The sequence below is a fragment of the Homalodisca vitripennis genome, chromosome 1, assembly GCF_021130785.1.
Source record: "Homalodisca vitripennis isolate AUS2020 chromosome 1, UT_GWSS_2.1, whole genome shotgun sequence".
In the NCBI taxonomy this organism is placed as follows: Eukaryota; Metazoa; Arthropoda; class Insecta; order Hemiptera; family Cicadellidae; genus Homalodisca; species Homalodisca vitripennis.
This window is the reverse complement of record NC_060207.1, coordinates 31,216,508-31,237,294: the sequence shown is the minus strand read 5'-3', so window position 1 is coordinate 31,237,294 and position 20,787 is coordinate 31,216,508. Positions and strand designations below refer to the sequence as shown.

Here is a 20,787-nt window from a genome sequence, read left to right as displayed (position 1 = left end):
ATTATGTTCCATTTTAACAATATATTATTACTATTACTTACTTTAAAAGGTTCTCTGAAGTCTATTTCTTTTGTTTCCTTCAACCCCAGCGGAATCATGGGCATTACAGGCTCTGGGCTGAAAGCAAAAATAATACATCAGACTCTATATAGTGATGACTAATTTTCTAAAGTCAAAATTATCAGATTCCAACAAAGTGATTCTTTAGCCTTATATTTCAAAATGTACAAAAAGTATCTCCATACCCAATAAATAGAATCTATTAGTTCTGGAACCACCACTATTGAAAGTCACTTAATCATGTATATTAAATTTGAGAATATAACTTACTAATTACTAGATTTTAACGGTTTTGTTTCTTTTCTGATAATTTTTATCAGATTCCAAAAAAGTGATTCTTTGGCTTATATTTCAAAATCTACAAAATGTATCTCCATACCCAATAAATAGAATCTATTAGTTCTGGAACCACCACTATTGAAAGTCACTTAATCATGTATATTAAATTTGAGAATATACTAATTACTAGATTTTAACTGTTTTTTTTCTTTTCTTAGGACAAGAATATGAGGAAATCCCTCCTTGTACTTAGCCCTAAAAGGATATTTGAGTGTGACAGGATATTCAGGATGGATAAAGTTAGGGTAAGATCCACCTCCTGTTAAGATCCCATGAGGACTTAGGCAAGATCTGATGTGACCTTGGAAGTAGGTTAAGCAATCTCTGTTGCAGCCACTTTCACTCAAGAGGGCAGGGGAAGCTATACTTCCTTATGTTTAGGCTTCCAAAAACTTTAATGTTACAGGGGACTCACCCATTCAAACAGACATCCTTCATAGTCAGTTACACCTATCCAGCGGTCTAACATATTATATTGTCATTTGTGCCGCTCCTGGACATCCATTGGGTTGTTCAGATTTAAGTGACACATTGGTTTTTGCTGCACTCAGTATAGGTTCTACTGGCAGATACAAAACTATCCAGAAGTGAACCCTCCTAGGGAGATTCTCTCTACTTTGGTTAATTCATAATCAGATAAAAATCTAACATTAAATATTAAACCATTTATAACAGCATAACGCAATAGCTTGTACACATTATTGGTAAGCATAAAAGTAGTGTTAATACAGTTGAAAGCAACCAAGTCATGTTCTTTCCCAGATGTTACGTTTTTTGCTACTACTGCAGACTGTCACTGTCAGTCTAAGCGTCTAGCAGGAAGCACGGCCCGCGTGCACCGGACGTCCCGGTTTCCTTCTTTCACCGCCCGACCAGTCGCAGTCGGTCACTTCACTTTCCTTCTCCACTCTTCAACCAGATCCACTGACCAAGAGTTCTCTGTCATCATTAACGGAAATACAATACTATGGCAATACCGCTTATAAGGACCTACGTTAGGCCTACCTTACGGTATATACTATACGAACAGAAATTTCTTCGCCGACAGACGAGTTAACAAATGGAGAGGTAGAATTTACGCCAAGTGACGCATGAATTCGGCCAGATGACATTCTGCAGATCTGATTATACCTACTAGCCGAATTCTACCAGAATGTCGGTGCGTAACGGCATCCCTGGCGGTTTTGGATTGGTCTACGAGCCAGCATTTAAAAGGCTGAAGGTTATTGTTGTTTTGTCTAGTTGTGTTTTAGTTTATTCATAACATATTGTGTTTGGTACAGAGAATTTTATTGTGGAAGTGGAGCCACGTCCAGATCTGTCACGATGCCAACCATAAGGGAAAAATCTGCTCGTATAGTCACGCCATATTCGGCCAAGCAAAATAAACTTTCGGTCGCGGTATTTTGGTCCGTATAATATTGGCCTAAAACATACAAATACGAGGTCCAATCAAAAAGTATCCTACCTTTTGGTGCAACGTAAAACTGAAGTTACCTGAAAAAAGCTGGCGTTAATGTTCTTAAAAATAAGCACCCTGAGAAGCAACACAACGATTCCAGCGACGTTTCCACTTCTGGAAGCAGTCTTGAAAATAACTTTTCGGCATCGCCATGAGATCAGCCGTCGGTTTTTTTCATAATTGCTTCTCGACTTTCAAATCCGGTGCCTTTCAATGGTTTTTTGAGGTGGGGGAAGAGCCAAAAATCGCATGGAGCCATATCTGGAGAGTACGGAGGCTGAGGAACTTGCGGAGTGCCGTGTTTCGCCAAAAAAGTTTGAATGAGCTGGCGCATTGTCGTGGTGTAGCCGCCAATTTTGAGACGCCCACAAGTCAGGTCTTTTGCGGCGAATCGCATCTCGGAGACGACGTTGGACACTTAAATAGTACTGTGCATTCACAGTTTGACCCTCAGGGGCATATTCATGGTGCACAACTCCACGGTGGTCGAAAAAAAACAGTAAGCATCACTTTGACATTGCTTCGAACTTGCCTTGCTTTTTTTGGCCGAGGATCCTGGGGAGACTGCCATTGTGATGACTGAAATTTGGTCTCAGGGTCATATCCATACACCCAACTTTCGTCTCCAGTTATTATCGATGTCAAAAAGTCCGCATCATCCTCACAACATTGCAGCATGTCCTCGGCAACATCCAATCGCCGTTGCTTCTGCTCGTGTCAGCAATTTTGGCACAAATTTTGCGGCTACCCGGCGCAATCCCAAGTCATCCGTTAAAATTGCTTTAGCTGATCCGAAACTGACATCTAACTCAGTACTTACTTCCTCCACAGTCATTCGACGATTTCCACAGATCAAAACTTTTGCTTTCTCGATGATTTCCGGAGTTCGACTTGTTTTTGGTCGCCCCGAACGCGCGTCACTTTCTGCCGAGGTTCGACCACTTTTGAAACGGTTATACCACTCTTTAATCTGCGTAACACGCATTGCCTCATTTTCGAATGCTAGCTGAATTTTCCGATTGGTCTCACTTTGTTTTTCTCCGAGTTTCACGCAAAATTTAATGCAATAACAACGCACTTTTTCCGTCATCTTCACAGTTAGAGAAAACCGATACGCGCACTTGACTTATCAGTACATACTGACCCGTCTCCGGCGAACCAGTCGGGGGATCAAGATAAGACTTTGTACCTTTCCTTATCATAGTAGGAACTATTGTCGCAACAAATCTTATCTCATTATTGGCAGCAGAAGCCGCGATACACGACGAGGTCGGATACTTTTTGATTGGACCTCGTATATTATTAAATATTGTATATATTAACGTAATATCAGTAGGAATTATACTTGTTTATTAAAAGCATCTTAGTTGAGCAAGCCTTTATACTCAACAGCTCTGAGTTTGTCCTGATCCAAACTCAATATATTAATTCCTTAACAACAGAAATTTCGATGCGGGAAATTACTCCTACAAATGTGTATGTAAGGCTTCCGACTTGTAGTTCGAATCACAGTATACATAATATACTGTGTGTCATTTCAAATAATATGTAAAATATATATTGTGCAGTAATACAATATCTAACTGACTTACAATACAAAACGTATACAACATTGTGAATATAATAAGTTAGGTGAAAACGTTAGATGAATACGAATATTCTACAATAATTCGTCTAACGTTTGGAAAATATTATCTGCATCTATCGGGATAGATTAGATGAATTTTACTCAAAGACATGTGGTATCTTATTTCACATGAAACTTATTACTATAGTACTATTCAAGTTCATGTCGACTATGGCTAAATCCCAAACTGATACGGTGCCATTAGTCTTGAGATACATCTAAGAAGTAAGATATTGAAAACTTATGCTAAACAGATTATCGAGTCCAAAACAAAATATAAAAAAATGACAGACCTGATGGGATACATTCAATTTAAACTACTGTTTGAATGTTTTAACATTTTAAAACAGCTACTTCAGCAGCTATTTTGAATGTTGAGCTTGCAATTCGTTTGCTGTATCATGTTATCGCTCACAATGAAATCAATTGCCAATAGCTCAGATAACATTCTCCATCTCTTACTATATAGTGCGTCTTTACTTCTTCAACAGTAGGCTATAATATTACAGGCTAGCCTTTCTCAAAGAATCGTAGCAATATTTCAAAGTGTAATATCAATAAATAGCTATGTCAATCTGCGAATTACCTTGACTTGGTTATCAATCATTGTTCATGGAATCAGTTTATACGAAATGAATTGTTTGGAGGAATATGTGAAAAAAATTAAGATTTAAAAGAAAAGAATTCTATAAATAGGAAAACCCTAACAAACTGGAAGAACGATCTCATTGATGCTCTTCCAAAACAGATATACCTGACAGTTCTACAGTTCTACCTGATAGAACGACAAGATAAGTCATTACTATAAAATATAACAAAATATAGAGTAACTAACACTTTAGCACACTGTGTTTTTATTTTAGTTTTTATTAACTTTCAACTAAATACGATCTTGTTCTAATGTTTAAATTGGTACATTACTATTGTTGCATAAAAAACTATAGTTCCAACTGTGTCAATAAACAAGTTGAAATGAACCTACCAGCTACTTTGACGAAGCTTCTATAAATTCTTGAGCACGTTGAATTGCTTTATAAGCATTTAAATGTCTATATTTTCTTGATGGATTTAACAAGATCTGGGATGGATCTAGAATAAACATACCAGCCACCTGACAAAGCTTTAAAAGTTATTAATTTGCTAGAGGTATTTCACAAGCAATAGATTCTTTTCTTCTTAATGAAATGCCAGGATCAGGAATGGGTGTAAAATAAGCATACCAGCTACCTGAAAAGGCTTTAAGCAGTTGTCAAACTTCTCGAGGTATTTCAAGTCATGTCACAGAATGTCCATATTTTTACCTAGGGAATGCTCAGGAATCGATGTGGTAGAATTAATGTATCAGCCACCCTAACAAAACTCCTAAGACATTATTGAGCTTCCAATGTGTTTCACAAGCAACTGAAGGTCCATCTTTTTTACTTAGTGAAATTCCAGGGTTAGGAATGGATGTAGTAGAATGAATGTATCTGCCACACTAACAAAACTCCTAAGAAATTGGTGAGCTTCCGAGGTGTTTCACAAGCAACTGAAGGTCCATCTTTTCTACTTAGTGAAATTCTATTGTTAGGGAATGGATGTAGTAGAATGAATGTATCTGCCACCCTAATAAAACTCATAAGAAATTGGTGAGCTTTCCAATGTGTTTCACAAGCAACTGAAGGTCCATCTTTTCTACTTAGTGAAATTCCATTGTTACGGAATGGATGTAGTAGAATGAATGTATCTGCCACCCTAACAAAACTCCTAAGACATTATTGAGCTTCCAATGTGTTTCACAAGCAACTGAAGGTCCATCTTTTTACTTAGTGAAATTCCAGGGTTAGGAATGGATGTAGTAGAATGAATGTATCTGCCACCCTAACAAAACTCATAAGAAATTGGTGAGCTTCCGAGGTGTTTCACAAGCAACTGAAGGTCCATCTTTTTTACTTAGTGAAATTCCAGGGTTAGGAATGGATGTAGTAGAATGAATGTATCTGCCACACTAACAAAACTCCTAAGAAATTGGTGAGCTTCCGAGGTGTTTCACAAGCAACTGAAGGTCCATCTTTTCTACTTAGTGAAATTCCATTGTTAGGGAATGGATGTAGTAGAATGAATGTATCTGCCACCCTAATAAAACTCATAAGAAATTGGTGAGCTTCCGAGGTGTTTCACAAGCAACTGAAGGTCCATCTTTTTTACTTAGTGAAATTCCAGGGTTAGGAATGGATGTAGTAGAATGAATGTATCTGCCACCCTAACAAAACTCCTAAGAAATTGGTGAGCTTCCGAGGTGTGTTTCACAAGCAACTGAAGGTCCATCTTTTCTACTTAGTGAAATTCCAGGGTTAGGGAATGGATGTAGTAGAATGAATGTATCTGCCACCCTAATAAAACTCATAAGAAATTGGTGAGCTTCCGAGGTGTTTCACAAGCAACTGAAGGTCCATCTTTTCTACTTAGTGAAATTCCAGGTTAGGGAATGGATGTAGTAGAATGAATGTATCTGCCACCCTAATAAAACTCATAAGAAATTGGTGAGCTTCCGAGGTGTTTCACAAGCAACTGAAGGTCCATCTATTCTACTCGCTAGAATTATATGATGAAGTATGTAGTGAAAGTAGAATTACGTACCTGTCACCCTGGTATAGCTCCACGGAACTGTTGAGTTCGGCTAGTTGCTCTTTGAGCAGCTGCAGGTTCGAGTTGACGAAACTCAACTCTAGCGCAACTGTCTCCTTCAGCTTCCGGTTTGTTGTGGCCCTGCAACAACGATCGATGGGTGTTAGGTGAATTAGAATGCTGTATTTCCTGGGATAATGCACCCCATGAGATTCTCTAAAGCATTCTTTATTTGTTCAAGATATAACACACTAATACTCATGATATATGTACAGTGTGAGTTAAAAATATGGATACAATTTTGGTGAAATGGGAAAAGTTGTAACAGTGACAAAAAAGTTCACTTCTATTTTTCAGAAAAGTGTCACGAGTCCCATCCCTCCATATTCGTCCATAAAAAACTAAACAGAGTGTATCCATACTTTTAACTCACACTGTATATTTAACAAAGTAAACTCTAATATTTTACGATACTACAAGAATAATACACACAGCTCTAATAATTTCCATATCTAAATCTTGCCTTATTGAACTATTCTCCGAAGTTTTCCGCAATGAATGCAATCAGCCAGCAGTTATCTGTACGCAGAAGGAGGTTAAACTGTTCCCTCCGCTCGTTCATCTACAAGTATCTACAGCTGTTCCGCAGGCCGGCCAACATAATGAGTCTAGACCAAACATCATAACGGGCTCAGCGGACCCAGCGGACCGGATCCCACACCCTTCAATCCGCTCACCACTCCCCCCCGCAAAGATTGTTTAACCATAAGCTATCACATCCACGGCCTGCGGCGGCGGAGCGGTAATCATAGCCGACCTGTCCGCTCACCGTTACATACTTCGGGTCCTGCCGGCCTGGTCACCGGTCAACGACGGTCAGTAAGTTGTCCACTCCCAGTAAGTTGACTTCCCCCCGTCTATCGTGTCGTAGAATGTAACTAGACAATAAACAGAGTTCAACTGGATCTACTTGCAATCTTCTCCAATTAAGACCTTCCTTGATTTACCTTTACCTTAAGTCCGGGCAATACTAGAGGGGTCCAACCGAGAGGTCACGAGTTCCGTTTTTGGGAAGGACAACAAACATTTTTAAGTGTCTGGGCCGTTTTCTCCTAAACAAAGTTTTGAACAAATGATCAAAATGGCACTGGCGTAAATAGAACCCCCCATCTCCCTTTAAAAGGTATTTTCTAGAGAAGTAAACATCAAACAAAAATGAAATAAGAGATAAGATATGTGTAAATACAGTATGTCAATCTGATTGTGTACATTTTCGGATATTCCAATACAATTGCACAACTGTTTGTGAAATGCAAAGTTCATTAAAAAAACTAGAAAATCTGTATGAATAATGGTGGAACTTGGAAAATATTTAGTGCAGCCTTGGATTATAATTCAAGAGCGTATTTTAAATTTGGAATTCAAACTCTTCATACTTAATAACTAATTATGCTATTAGCTGCGGTCCTTTTCCATTCACGAGCAATGTCCGCTGAGATAGCGATATTGTTTAATCATTGTATATTGTTTAATTTTCTCAATAATAATACTTGGCAAACGAGGAAATGCTTTTATTAAGGACATGATGTGTTACAACACATGAATGTTTACTGTATTCAGGGTACAAGTTTCTTGTGGTTAATGAGACATTCGCAATGTACTGTCATGTAAAATCCACATATTAACTTATAACTTACAAATAGGCTGACTCCAACAGCGAGCAGCTCTTGACGAAACTGTGCTACGAGTACTGCATATGCGTTAAAATCTTTCTACAGAAGTGAAATGCTGTGGCCGAATGATCCGATTCAGGTCCTTGACAAGAGATAGCGCGCTTCATAACTTAGATAAAGAATAGCCTGATTGTGTTTTATCGCTTTTGTCAATTCTAACTGTATTGATTATCCCCTTTATTATATGTGATAAGACACTAAGACAGAGACCTAAAACACAAGCAGAGTAACGGTAAAATACGCCCCTTCTTTGAAAAAGAAATTCCCGAGTTAGGCTATATGACAAAACACAAAAAATGTTATTAATTTAATTACAAGTGAAACTAAGGGTTGTGTCTCAGCTTTGTGTTGTGGGTATGGTATTTATTGCTAGACAATTAAGTCAAGCATCGAAATTGCATCACCTTGAATATATGAACGTTACATCTCTCAAGATTTGATTTCCTGACTTCACAATTTTAAATAGGAAATTATATATAATTTAACTCTGAGGCAGTAAGACGATTCATTGGAGGCCTCGTTTAAATAAATCACAATAATACAATTTTTCTTAAAGCTTAATGTTTAACTTTTTAATACAAGATTTCTTGTTTCTTTTACTTTTAAAGTCAGAAATCAGATTGGAATAACTGGACTAAACAAACTTTTCTTGATTTCTGGCATCCACTATCTTGAAGCAAATATGTATGGTGTTCTAAATGTAAAGAAAGTCTAACGCCAGTACTACAATTTTGAATGTTTTCTGATCAGTTCAATTTTATTAACCTGAACGACACTGACAGTACTCTATTAGGGAACAGCAAAACTAAAACCTGAAGTTATTTCCGTTGCGAGCTGTGCCAAATCTCTTCCTTATATAGTTGTTCCACTTCCTTATTAACGCGTATCCTTGATGTCGGTTACCTCCTACATCACACAGCATTGTGTTGGCGGCTGACTCGCGTTACTGATGATGACTGCCACTCCCATTCCTCTCACGGTTTCCTCTCGTATTCGCTTCCCTAGCAAACACATTACGGCACCGGCCCTCCATTACACGAGTTTGTGTTGGCGGTACCTCGGGTTGTCGAATACTCAACTGATGTTGACTGCCACTCCCATTCCTCTCACTCTTTCCTCCTGTATTCGCTTCCCTAGCAAACATATTACGACACCGGCCCTCCATTACACTAGTTTGTGTTGGCGGATGACTCGGGTTGTCGAATACTCAACTGATGTTGACTGCTACTCCCATTCCTCTCACGGTTTCCTCTCGTATTCGCTTCCCTAGCAAACATATTACGGCACCGGCCCTCCATTACACTAGTTTGTGTTGGCGGATGACTCGGGTTGTCGAATACTCAACTGATGTTGACTGCCACTCCCATTCCTCTCACTCTTTCCTCCTGTATTCGCTTCCCTAACAAACACATCAGGTTTGTGTTACGGCTGATGTAATGCGTCCATGTTACCGTTCAAAGTAAACGTTCGGTTCTCATAGTGCAGGAATGCGTCCTGCAAAGTAGCGATATGTAAGAGCCAACAGTAATCTTCTGTAGCGAGAAGAAATGGTTTGGAAAACAGAATGAAACTAAGACGATTTTACTAAGTTTTAACAAAATCATATCCTATAATGTTTTGTCGCAGTCGTCAAAACTACTCTGGTTGTTTTTAGTTTCATCCATTGGTCAGGCACTGAAAGATAGTGTATGACGATTAAAATGTAACTATTCCTAATCATTCACTACCGAAGAAGAGTAAAGGAACTAAGCCTGATTCAAATGGTTGTTTCATAAACTGAACATTAATTTGTACGTAGTTTGGCTTGAAAAACAATATTTAGATTATCTTCAACAAAAATTAGTTAAAGCTAATCTATGTACAAATAAACGATTATTAGTGGGTAAAAAAAACATTTTACACACTCGGTTAGCCAACAATAAGAACAATAGGCAACTCATTTGTTTCTGATCCTGTTTTAAAAAAGGTTCTTATCTACAAAAAAGATAGAGAAACAAAAATTTAACAAATTTAACATGATAGAATTACTAGTTATTCGCAAGTACTTACTGCTTTCTACGAGAAAAATGTATAAATAACTAAATTTAGATCTTGAGGGATTTAAAACATAAAATGAAATATTAATACTTTATTAGATACACTTCTCCATCGTGAAACCAGCCTGAAAACGAATGATGAAGTAAACACCGAGTCGGATTAGTACATGACCTAATGCACGACTCGTTTCATTTTATGATCTCCTCCAAACATAAATACCTGTAAATTGAGTCTGGGTTCTCTTGGAATGATCGAATTATAGAAATGGTTGATCTTGTTAGCAGAGAGGCATAAACCAGACCCGGTTATAAGAGCACGGGAAATCGGACCTTCCCTCATTAGTGATCTGCTATAGGCTATCGAGTTTCAGGTGCGAAAGCGGGCGGGGCAGGCAGACTCGTGAAAGCAAACAAGTTATACGCGATTCCTGCGCCCGTAACCGTACACTGGACTTTTCCAATTAGTGCAGACTATTTTACAACGTTTAGTAAAATAAATAATTATTAAACTGTGCGTTGACTTAAGAGCTTGGTTCTTAAATACCGTGATTGGCATTTCAATGCGACAATTATACGAAACGCTGACGGCAATACATAAGGGTTATACATATCTAGGGTATACTTTATCTAGAATTACTGGATAAATAAGTGTCCTGCACGTAAATTTACGTGCACAACGTTAATTTAAATCTCATGTATGAGAAAAAATTTGTTTTCATCAATTGACAATCACATTGTTTTTCATTAAATGAATAGCCATATGCTGATGAGCAGACCTAATTTGTTTGCTGATAGTAAAAGAAATGAGGGAAGCTTTCTGCGATATATAGATATCTGGGGGCCGATAATACGGTAAAATAAGCCTCAACACATCCATGTTTTTATTTTCAATTAAAGATTTCTTACAGCTTAAATAATATACTAAAGTTCTAACGCTGAATAAATGATTACAAGTGAAATCAACCTGGTAAATGAATGTTTAGAGAGTTAGATGGTTTGAGTTAAAATACAATTCCGAGCATGGTGTATATACGCTACAAAATAATCACTGTTCTTAGCTTGAAGTATCCAATAATAACAGTTTTAGGCTTTAGAGGTTCATCTGTTCGTATCAAAGTGACGAGGTGGGCATTTTTATTTTCAGTTCTTATTAGCAGATGACAAGGGGTCTAGCCAATTTCCCCAAAAGAAGTGGATTCTGAATGGAAGGGGAGGAAAAGTGAGTTCTTGGACAACTCATATATAAACCCCTGATCTATAGGTTCTAGTGTATCTGGATTAAATGGATATTCCGCTTTATATATTATTCTAAAACATCAAAATTAGTGACTATAGTGTTAGCAAATAGTGACTGCGGCTGTGGCATAACATAAACAAACACACACACACACACACACACACACACACACACACACACACACACACACACACACACACACACACACACACACACACACACACACACACACACACACAGTGGAGCACACAGTGGAGGGGATTACAATAGGCATCATTTCCGCCCTCTTAGTTACTATTAACGTACTATTAGCACTTCCCCAAACAAATCCAGATTTTTGTATTTTTTGTAAGTTTATCCTAGTGTTAAGTATTTATAGATTGTATACGCCATGACATGAAAAATAATACCAAACAACGTATAATACATCGAAATGGACACATACTGTTAGTCTTGAGTCTAAGATGTCACTAAATAACCCAAAATGGACAACGGCAGGTGCTGGGCTGGCACCAACCCGGGTGCGTGCGAGGCAACTACCTGGCCCTTCAGCCGCAATACCTAATTGTTAATACTGTAGTTATGTAAACATTTACAACTGTTATTAGTTACGAACATAAACTATTACAGCACGGAAGCTAGCACGCGAAGAATGTGGAGCCCCAGAAATTTTATGCAACACGACTCTCAAAGTCCAGAGGCAATTCCACGCATAACTGGGTAAAACGTATAATTAACCGCCTAGTCCAGTGGCTGCCTCTGCTTTCGGATGAGGTAAGCTACATCAGCGGCAGGGGAAAGCTGCGGGTCTTCGGCAGGCAGTACCGGCAGCCGCTGTTCTACTTCAGTAGCTGGACTGTGCCTGGCAGTCAGTCTGAGTTTTGCGGACAGTCAGGTTCGTCAAGAAATTAAAATCAACATCCCAATCCTATTTGATCAGCGTATTTAGTAATTAACTATAAAATATTATGGGGAATACGAGATTGCTTACTCACTGGCTCAAGTTCCTAAAATAATAGCTTAGGGTCTTCAATTATGTAGATCTGAAGAACATTAAACTCAAACGATTCCCAACTCCAAAATCCCTAACTCCAGGTTTGGAAATCTGGAGATTCGAAAGCTCAGGGATGTCTAAAAGCTAAAAGATCCATTTCGTCAAGGAAGGTGATAGATGTAATGGGGTTTGGGTGTTTGATTCACATGTACTTGACAAAACTAAATTCCATAAAGTTCTCACTGGGTGGCTCAGACTTACTACCCTATTCAAGATAAAATATTGATACTTCCGCAAATAGAAATGCTGTTATAACAATCAGGCAATTATTATAACCTTTACTGGCAAGAGAAATAGTACTCAATGTTTAACAAAGTGAATTTATAATTAGATATTGTTTTGGTTTTATTCATTGAACACACGCAATGGGTGGCCTGTTGGACTGTGGAAAGATAATTCAAATCTGTTACTAAAAATATTGGTTATCGTTCTTCTCATCAAATCCGATCAGTATTTGGCCGCACGCCGCGCCGCGCGGGTCGAATAAACATTCCAACGCTATAAAGCTGACAGCCATTAACGTCACCGTTCTTTAAGATTTGCTTTGTTCATGGGTTATTATGAAATTATCCGACCAAGGACCCCTCGAAGAAATTAATTCTTCCTTTCACTCATTAAACAAAAGCTTTTGTTTGACCGTGACAGCGCAACAGTACCATAGTATCTCCGGAGGTATTGTGCTCTGACGACCTCTGTTACGGCGAGCCGGGGGCTATGCAAATGGCGATAAGTGCTTTTGTTGGTTTACCAACGATGAGACTAGTGATTTCCCACGATATTGGGGTTATTTTACGGTCATCGCTTCGCCTACTAGGACTTCCAGAGATCTACTGGAGTACCTTAGTCTCATGTTACCCCAGAGTACTGCAGTTGGGTCCACAGCATTTTACAACACACTGAATGGGCAGTTTAAACCACGATTTTACCTGTGTTTGGATAATAACCGACTGTAATTTACTTAGATTTAATTTTGTAGAAGAAAAGCACATCTCTATTTTATTACATTATACTGAATGCAACTTTACAAACGTGTACTGTGTTTATCAAATACAACAATCCAAGCATATTCTTAGCAGGCAAACCTTGACGCATGTAATTAGCGTTTATGGGTCCTGACATGGCCTTCTTAAAATCGTGTCGTCTGCCTGTCCTTCCTTGCTTAACTCTTGTTAGAAAGTCCTAGATATTTGAAACTTGGTACATATCTTCATCTTGGTCCAACAAAGAAGTCTATTGTTGGTGAAAAAGATCAATATTAATCGTAAAAATTAAATGATAACGTTTCTACGGCGATCTTACGGGTAACTACGATGGCAAAGAGAGAGTCATAATAAACAAACGAGTACAATAAAATTACATGATATTTATATAATATAATATAATATAATATTTTTATAATAAGACATGTATTGAGAATAATTTGATGGATTGGTTGATAAGACCAACGAATATTATAGTTTTAGTACTCGTTGTTAAGTCATGTCGGGCCCCTCTATACTGTGTTGTATTAGCATACAAGCTTTTACAGGAACGGTTTCTTCAAAAGATTCTTTGATTGCGTCCCAAGATATATGAGAGATGTAATGTCGAAGTACAAGGTCTGAGACAAGAATTGTAATATTATTATTGTCTTATCCTTGCCAATACCAAAAGTAAATACAACTATATTTTATTCTTTATTCTATGAAAATAAATCTGCTCGCAATCTATGAGCAAGAAGTTCATTACTTGAAGTTTTGTATGGTTCTCAGAAGTAGGTCTATCCAGAAGTTATCGGGATTTTTTGACAATTCGGGTTTGAGTCCATTCATAATACCAGACAAAGCGAGATACAACACGCACCAAATACCAATTTTGACACACACCTGTCATTGTTGGGCAATCATTCTCCCGACTGAGCCCGAAAGTGTGCCGATTTGCAAGCGTCATTACCTCCCGAGTCCGACATTACTCTTCACAACACGTCCTAACCCAGCCGTAGGTCGGCATACACTGGCACACGGCTATATCGCTCAAATTACACGGTTTGGTTTAGAGGGATGTTCCATTTACAGTGCCAGAGGGTTATTGCTACAATGGGTGCGTTGTAGAGGTCCCAGATGAGACTGAGTTCATGTTTATCTTTGATAACAGGTTAGCAGTGTCTGTCACAAGCACTGTAGTTCCTTTTTCATTCGTGTACACTGTAACATATATATGATCACCAACATTGACAGCCAACAGTTTCCAGTAGAATCCCGTGTGGTTTTTACCTTTCCAGTTTACAAGAACTTCCACAATAAAAATACATTGTTAAACAGCCCTGGATGTATTGCTTCTGTCCGGCGTTAACAATGTGCAAAGCTCATCCTTGGATCTTGATATCCGGTTTTTATCAGCCCAGTTGACAAGAACTGGTACGATAGAAATACATTGTAAAACACTGTTGGATGGTTTTGCTTGTGTCCGGAGTGAACAATGTGCATCTTTGGATCTCAGTAATTCTCCTTGAGTGGACTGGTGTGTAGGATATCTTTACTGTCTTGATTGGCTTCGTACTTCAACGAAAGGATGGTTTAGTACAACCACAACTGGAGAAACAACCTTTTCCAACCTGGCTTGTAACTTGGGAGTCACCATGCTATTGAAGGACCTCACTCTGGCAAGGCAGTCTTTCATCAGTTCGACTGTACGTGGAAGGTTTCCTAGATTACTGGTGGCGTGGTCTTATTTATTGGAAGCATAGCTGGTGATGTGGACGAATCTATTGCGTCTCTCTGTTCTCACTAATCCCGCATTTCTCGTTACCCTATTTCCCATCTGCTTCAAGTGATAACGACGCCTATTTTTATCAGGTGAGGATCGAATTTCTTATCTGTTGGTTGAACAAAATCCTACAGAGGAAAATGTGGTTTTGATGTTATGCTGGACCTCCGTTCCTATACAATATCACATTTAACAATCAATAGTTCTGTGCGGTAACAGTTGCCAATGTTACGAGATAATATTTAGGTGATTTATATCCATTAAAGCACGATAATTGGAAGCCATGCTTACTTTATTCAGGGTGATAGTTCCAATTATGTGCAATAACATTCAATGCAAATATTTCAAAATGGATAATGCGGTTTTACTCATAATTTATATGAGTAAAACCGCAGAAGCTATTAATATTAGCACTGAGCTTATATTTCGCTGTCGTTCTCACCACGGCATGAGTTGTTATTTGCTTGTAGGCTGTAAAATTGCATACAATATGACCTGTCGTAAACTACGCTGTCGTAAAGAGTCCGTGCGGGGCTCATGCGCCGAGCTTCGCTTCTCCAGTGCAGCAGATTGTCTGATCTCGTCATACGTGATAAGGAGCAGCAGTGTGAGGCTAATCTACTTCACTTCTGAGTGGCTTTGACCTAATTATAAACAACTGGAGTCCTCTCTTTATTTACCTCGTCAGTTTATCTCTTCCCCTTGACCCAGTTACTGAACAATCTCTGTTGCAATGAGGCAGAGACGCTATAAGCGAGGTTCACTCAATACACACTAAAACTATAAAAGTCACAATTAAGGTCAGTGGTTTCTATGACACTGTTATACTCATAATTCTTTTCTTCCGAAGTATATAACAATATCACAATTGAATCCCGAATGATTAGTAATATTTCACTTCACGTTATAACTGCTAAAAATAAAACTTATGAATGTTTCTAGTTAAAAGGAATACAATTACTTGCTGTTAGGCTCCTTGTAAACTCAAAATCAAGATTCCACCACTTCCGATACACAGCAAATAGCTTGAATCCTAGTTTACTTGTAACACAATATATTTAAAAAAAAACGTCAAGAGATGATGAAAATTTGTTGGAAATCGAATATAACTCTAATATTAAAAATTTGCTATCAACCCTTAATTATCTACACTCTACTTAATTGGCTTATTTTATATCCTCGAATGGTTCTCTTTAAAATTCATTTATTAATGAGAGCAATAATAGCTGTTTAAAGGTTACGAAAACCCTTCAAAATGGATATATGTTTAACATCTCCAACAATAAATAACAGAGAAGACTTCGAGTTTAAGTTCAGCTCATTTGTGAGGAAACCACGCATAATTATCAAATAAGCCGAAACCTTCTTCATAAAGAAATGTACCTAAGTTTTATTTTATAGTTGCAATGGTTAATAATTAATTACCAAGATGTTTGTGTTTCCTATTTAATCACGCTTGTAATAAACTGATATTAAGGATAGAAACACTGATTATGATCGTAACCAAAACGTTTTACGTTTTTTTTCTATTCCGTGTAAAAAATACTACAATAATATAGATACACTCTGTTATTTTATATTATTTTATCCACAAAGTCAGTACACAAAAATTTCAACGAACATTCTGACTCATCTAAGAGAAGTTCAATTCCTTTGTCTGAAGGTTTTATGGAGTAATAACTTTCCTCATGGGTCTTGCTAAATTTATGGATCCGTTAAACCGTTCCAGGTCTGGAAACGTGGTTTAATGGAATTTAGAAACTTGCTCATTATATATAGCTTATAGTAAAAGGACGATTTATATCACTGGGTAGCCCATAAACAAGCATGCTGCTCGGTGGGTACTACCCATTTCGGTACCACCGTAAACTTATTATTATTAGGTAACGCAAACTCTCTCTAGATGGATCGTGAAACTTCGAGTGCTTAGGAGAGAGGCAGCGGAAGCCGGCAAGCAGTGTTGGTGGCAGCATGCGTGTTATTTATTGGGAGACGTCACTCGCCAGTTTATAGGCCTAGTACAATACACTAACAAAGAGCCAGAAGAACGTATTTCCCTTGTTAGGCTCGCTTTATGACAGGAAGGTGCGCATAGAGCGAATGAAATACGTAAGTATCTTGATGTGTTTATGGCTTATCTCCTAGTCCAGTCTTTGTTAGAGACATATTGCAACTCACATCCGGTTTTCGACAACAACTCACCACAAATCGATTTCATTATAGGATCTGAGAAAAACATTCATTAGATGCTTTATCATAAACTTGTGTATTTAATACGTTTGTACTTCATGGAAAGACGTTGATGTTTTAAAAAACTTTTCAGGAGCTACTATATCCTATTAAAATAATTTCATATGGCGATCGCTTGAAATGATTAGGCTCATCTGAAAGAGCAGAAAAATAATAAGTGGGATTTGATATTATGTATGTATTATCATAATTTGTAATACTATATTGCCGTTACAGTTGAATAATATACCATTAGATTTAATCCAAAATGCTATCCAATTATAAAACACTCTTTCATAAACTTTATTATTACTGATACCTAATTAAGATTTTCTGGAGATTTCTCGATAGCATAAAGAAAAGGCTGTAGTCCATTCACCGACAGGTTTCATGTTCCATTGCGGAAAAAAGATTAAAACAAACGTATTGAAAAAAATATACCCATGCACTTTTAAGCCAGTTTAGGATATTTTTTTCCTTCTAAACGAAAAAGCTTAAAAGAGACTTAAAGGTAATTTTGTGACCTTCAGTTTCAATGAATTTAATTTTCCTTGAACCTTAGTAGCTAAGTTAGCGTTTCACTCTTGGGGCCAACATTTGAATCCTATTTAGAGTTTACTTACGCGAACAATCTAAATCTAAAGGACTGTGATACGGTAAGAACTTAATTTTCCCACAGTATGAACTGATAATCGGCTCTAAATCAATTAACTGTATACGTTCCACAGAACGATATCTTATCTTAAACACACTTAATAATATATCGCGTAATAACAATAAGTAGAGAGGTGCAGAGTGGCATAACTCTTGAGACATCGCTTCCTCTCGGAAGGCAGAAAATAAGCATTTATAGCATTAATGAAATGTAATTTTCATCGTGTGTATTTTTACGATCAGGCGAGAATAGTTGGTGTAAATTGCATAATGTAAACTAGACTCGCAGTTATCAATTCGTCATCGTTCGCAGATTTTAGAACTTTCTTATGGCTCGTTTGGTGCATTTTGCACGTACACTCCCATAAAATTCAGTTAATTCAAGAACTGAAACCCAGCAATCACAGACAGCAAAGAATGTATGCAGATTGGATGATAGAGCAGCAGGAAGTTGTTGCCGATTAAAAAAAAATGTTCTCCTCTGATGAGGCACATTTCAATATCTCTGGTTAAGTACATTAATAAACAGAATTTCCGCATATGAGGCTATGAAAGTCCTTACGTGATACACGTGTTAACACGCCCAAAACCATGCCCAAAAACTGTATGCGTATTATGGTCTGGTGGCGTGATTAGTCCATACTTAAAACAATTGAAGGCCAGACAGTAACTGTCAGTGAGCGCTATATGCGCATGATAACCGAGTAATTCTGGTATTAAATTTATAAATGAGGAATATACGACCTTTCAAAAAGCCCGCACAATGTGTTAGACATCCCGGATAACTTTAGACGTTTTGCGTAGGCATTCAGACGTAACATTATTCCACGTTACGGTGACGTCAATTTGCCGTCAAAATCACATGATTTACACTTCTGGATTTTCCGTGGGTTTTTTCCAACCTATAATCTTATGAGCCCCAAAATTTGTTAAAAGGTCACATGAAACTACATTAAAGGAATCAACTACTTTATAAGGTCGAGAGGTGGCCATTTGCGTGGTATGATTTTTCATTGTTACTTAAAAATGCCATAAATAGGTTGTTAGTACTTTAAAATTTAAGTAAATGTAAAACTGTATGTGTTCTTTTTAAAACAAATAGTAGGAAACTTCACAAAACTCACTTGAAGAGGTTCTCAGCGCCCGCTCTTAGCCTCAACTCCTTGTTGATCTCCTGGTTCAACTTGCTGCGCTTGTTCTGGAGCTTGCCGCGACATGTCGCCACGCGCGGGTCCGACCCCTGTAAACACACATTGTAATCAGTAATTGAAAACATTGTAATGGAAGTGTAAATATATTCGCTTCTTTAATACATCCAGACCACAAATACAAACTGTAATATCAAAACTTCTATCACCATGTCTCGTGATGACTGATAGACTAAGTGTGGACTTGCACTTAGTTTTTCCAGATGAATGATTACAAACCGACTACGTGACTGAATCGAACTAACTGATACGAGTATTAGGCTCAGCACTTTTAGGTACAAACATTAATCTGGAGAAATCATAAGTATCTACCATGGGTAGGCTAGTACTAATGCAAACAATTAAAAATTTTGTCACTCTAGCTTTACGGAAGCGACTAAGAAATTAGGGTACTGGTTATCTATACACACATTTTAACAAGTAAGGAGACACCGACTTGTATTTATGGTCTCCACTACATGTAGGTAGGGGTTCAGAAATCAGTGACTCAAAACGGTTGGAGTAACCGTGCTAAACACACGCGTTTTCACATTTTCCCAATCTGAGAAAAGTCGTGTTAAAAGACGAAGTAGACGTCTTTAATTCTGAATTGTTAAGAATGATGTGCTTCTCCGGGAACAGTCTGAGGGGGATTATAAAGAAAGAAAATAATTATGTATAATGCAAGAATGTGACAGCACCAGACTAGGAAACCTAAGCAGAAAAGTATGACTGATGTACACTGCGTTGATCTACCACAAAAAAGTAATAATGTACATGTTCTCTTGAATTTGAGATGCCATGTGACTAAATAAAATGGTGAAAGTGATAAACAAAATGTACAGTTAGAGGTAATCAAAGGTTCCCGAGAAGATTTGTATGTTAATACAATAGAAAGTTCTGTAAAACTTGTTGATTAACAAAAGTGTAAATCAACAATTATTTACTTAGTGTAAACAAGCTTTACATTTCTCTTTGCGTCAAGGAATCTCTCATCATGCATTTGTTAATTTTATACCGCTTTATACCCAATTATTTATTCGCAGCCTACATAGTGCTATGATACATTAAATTGTAAGAAGAACGACTCGGAAAACATAGGCTCGCGAAGAAGACACCTGGGATCGGTCGAGGACGGACGTACTTTAGAAACTCCGACAAAAATCGATTCGCTCACAAGTCACGCGGATTTTTTCGCGCGGACATTCCTCGAGAAGAAAGCGCCAGTGAACAAAGATGGTGATGAAAGCCCAGGGCGTGTTGTGTTTAAGAGTGCGTTTACCCGAGCTTACAAGCAAGTTGCCGAGTAGGCCAAGGTCGAAGTCAGAGTGAAACCGAGTCTCCGGCCCGAGGCAGTCGAGAGATACAGAGGAGGAATGTTGCTGGTGCCGCTCCCCCACGCACCAGGGCTCAGGACACTCCTGCGATAGTACTACAGTCCATGTAGTTGTACAGTAGACACGTCACTTGACATTAGCATCTTGATGGCTGCCAAGACTATCGTTCAATTACAATCACCTACATGGGTAGAGATGGTGAACTGAAAGCTGGGCTATCTTTATTACTTGATACCATAAAGCATTTTTTTACTGCACGTAACTACCCCGAGTACGTCAAAACACAGATAGGTGTATATAATACTGGCCAGGTATTAAAGGAATTTCACTACTTCAAAATTCTTAATGACGTTCGGACTTTTCAAAGTCTCACTTAGCTAAAAGTGCTCTTGGCAGGTACAAGGAAAGTTTTTTTAGATCTGCCAAAAAGTCTTCTGAATTTCAGAAAAAAAAATAAGAATCTTTCATGATTACCGAAGA

The 20,787-nt window shown here is 37.9% G+C and overlaps 1 protein-coding gene across 1 annotated transcript in view; it reads right to left on the bottom strand.

Moving 5' to 3' along the window:
• Positions 1-20,787, bottom strand: part of LOC124359270 (rhophilin-2-B) — a 169,998-nt gene that overhangs the window by 13,289 nt on the left and 135,922 nt on the right. The window contains 3 exon segments of the mRNA XM_046811890.1: positions 42-117; positions 6,108-6,236; positions 18,908-19,023. Coding sequence (XP_046667846.1) covers positions 42-117; positions 6,108-6,236; positions 18,908-19,023 — 321 coding nt within the window.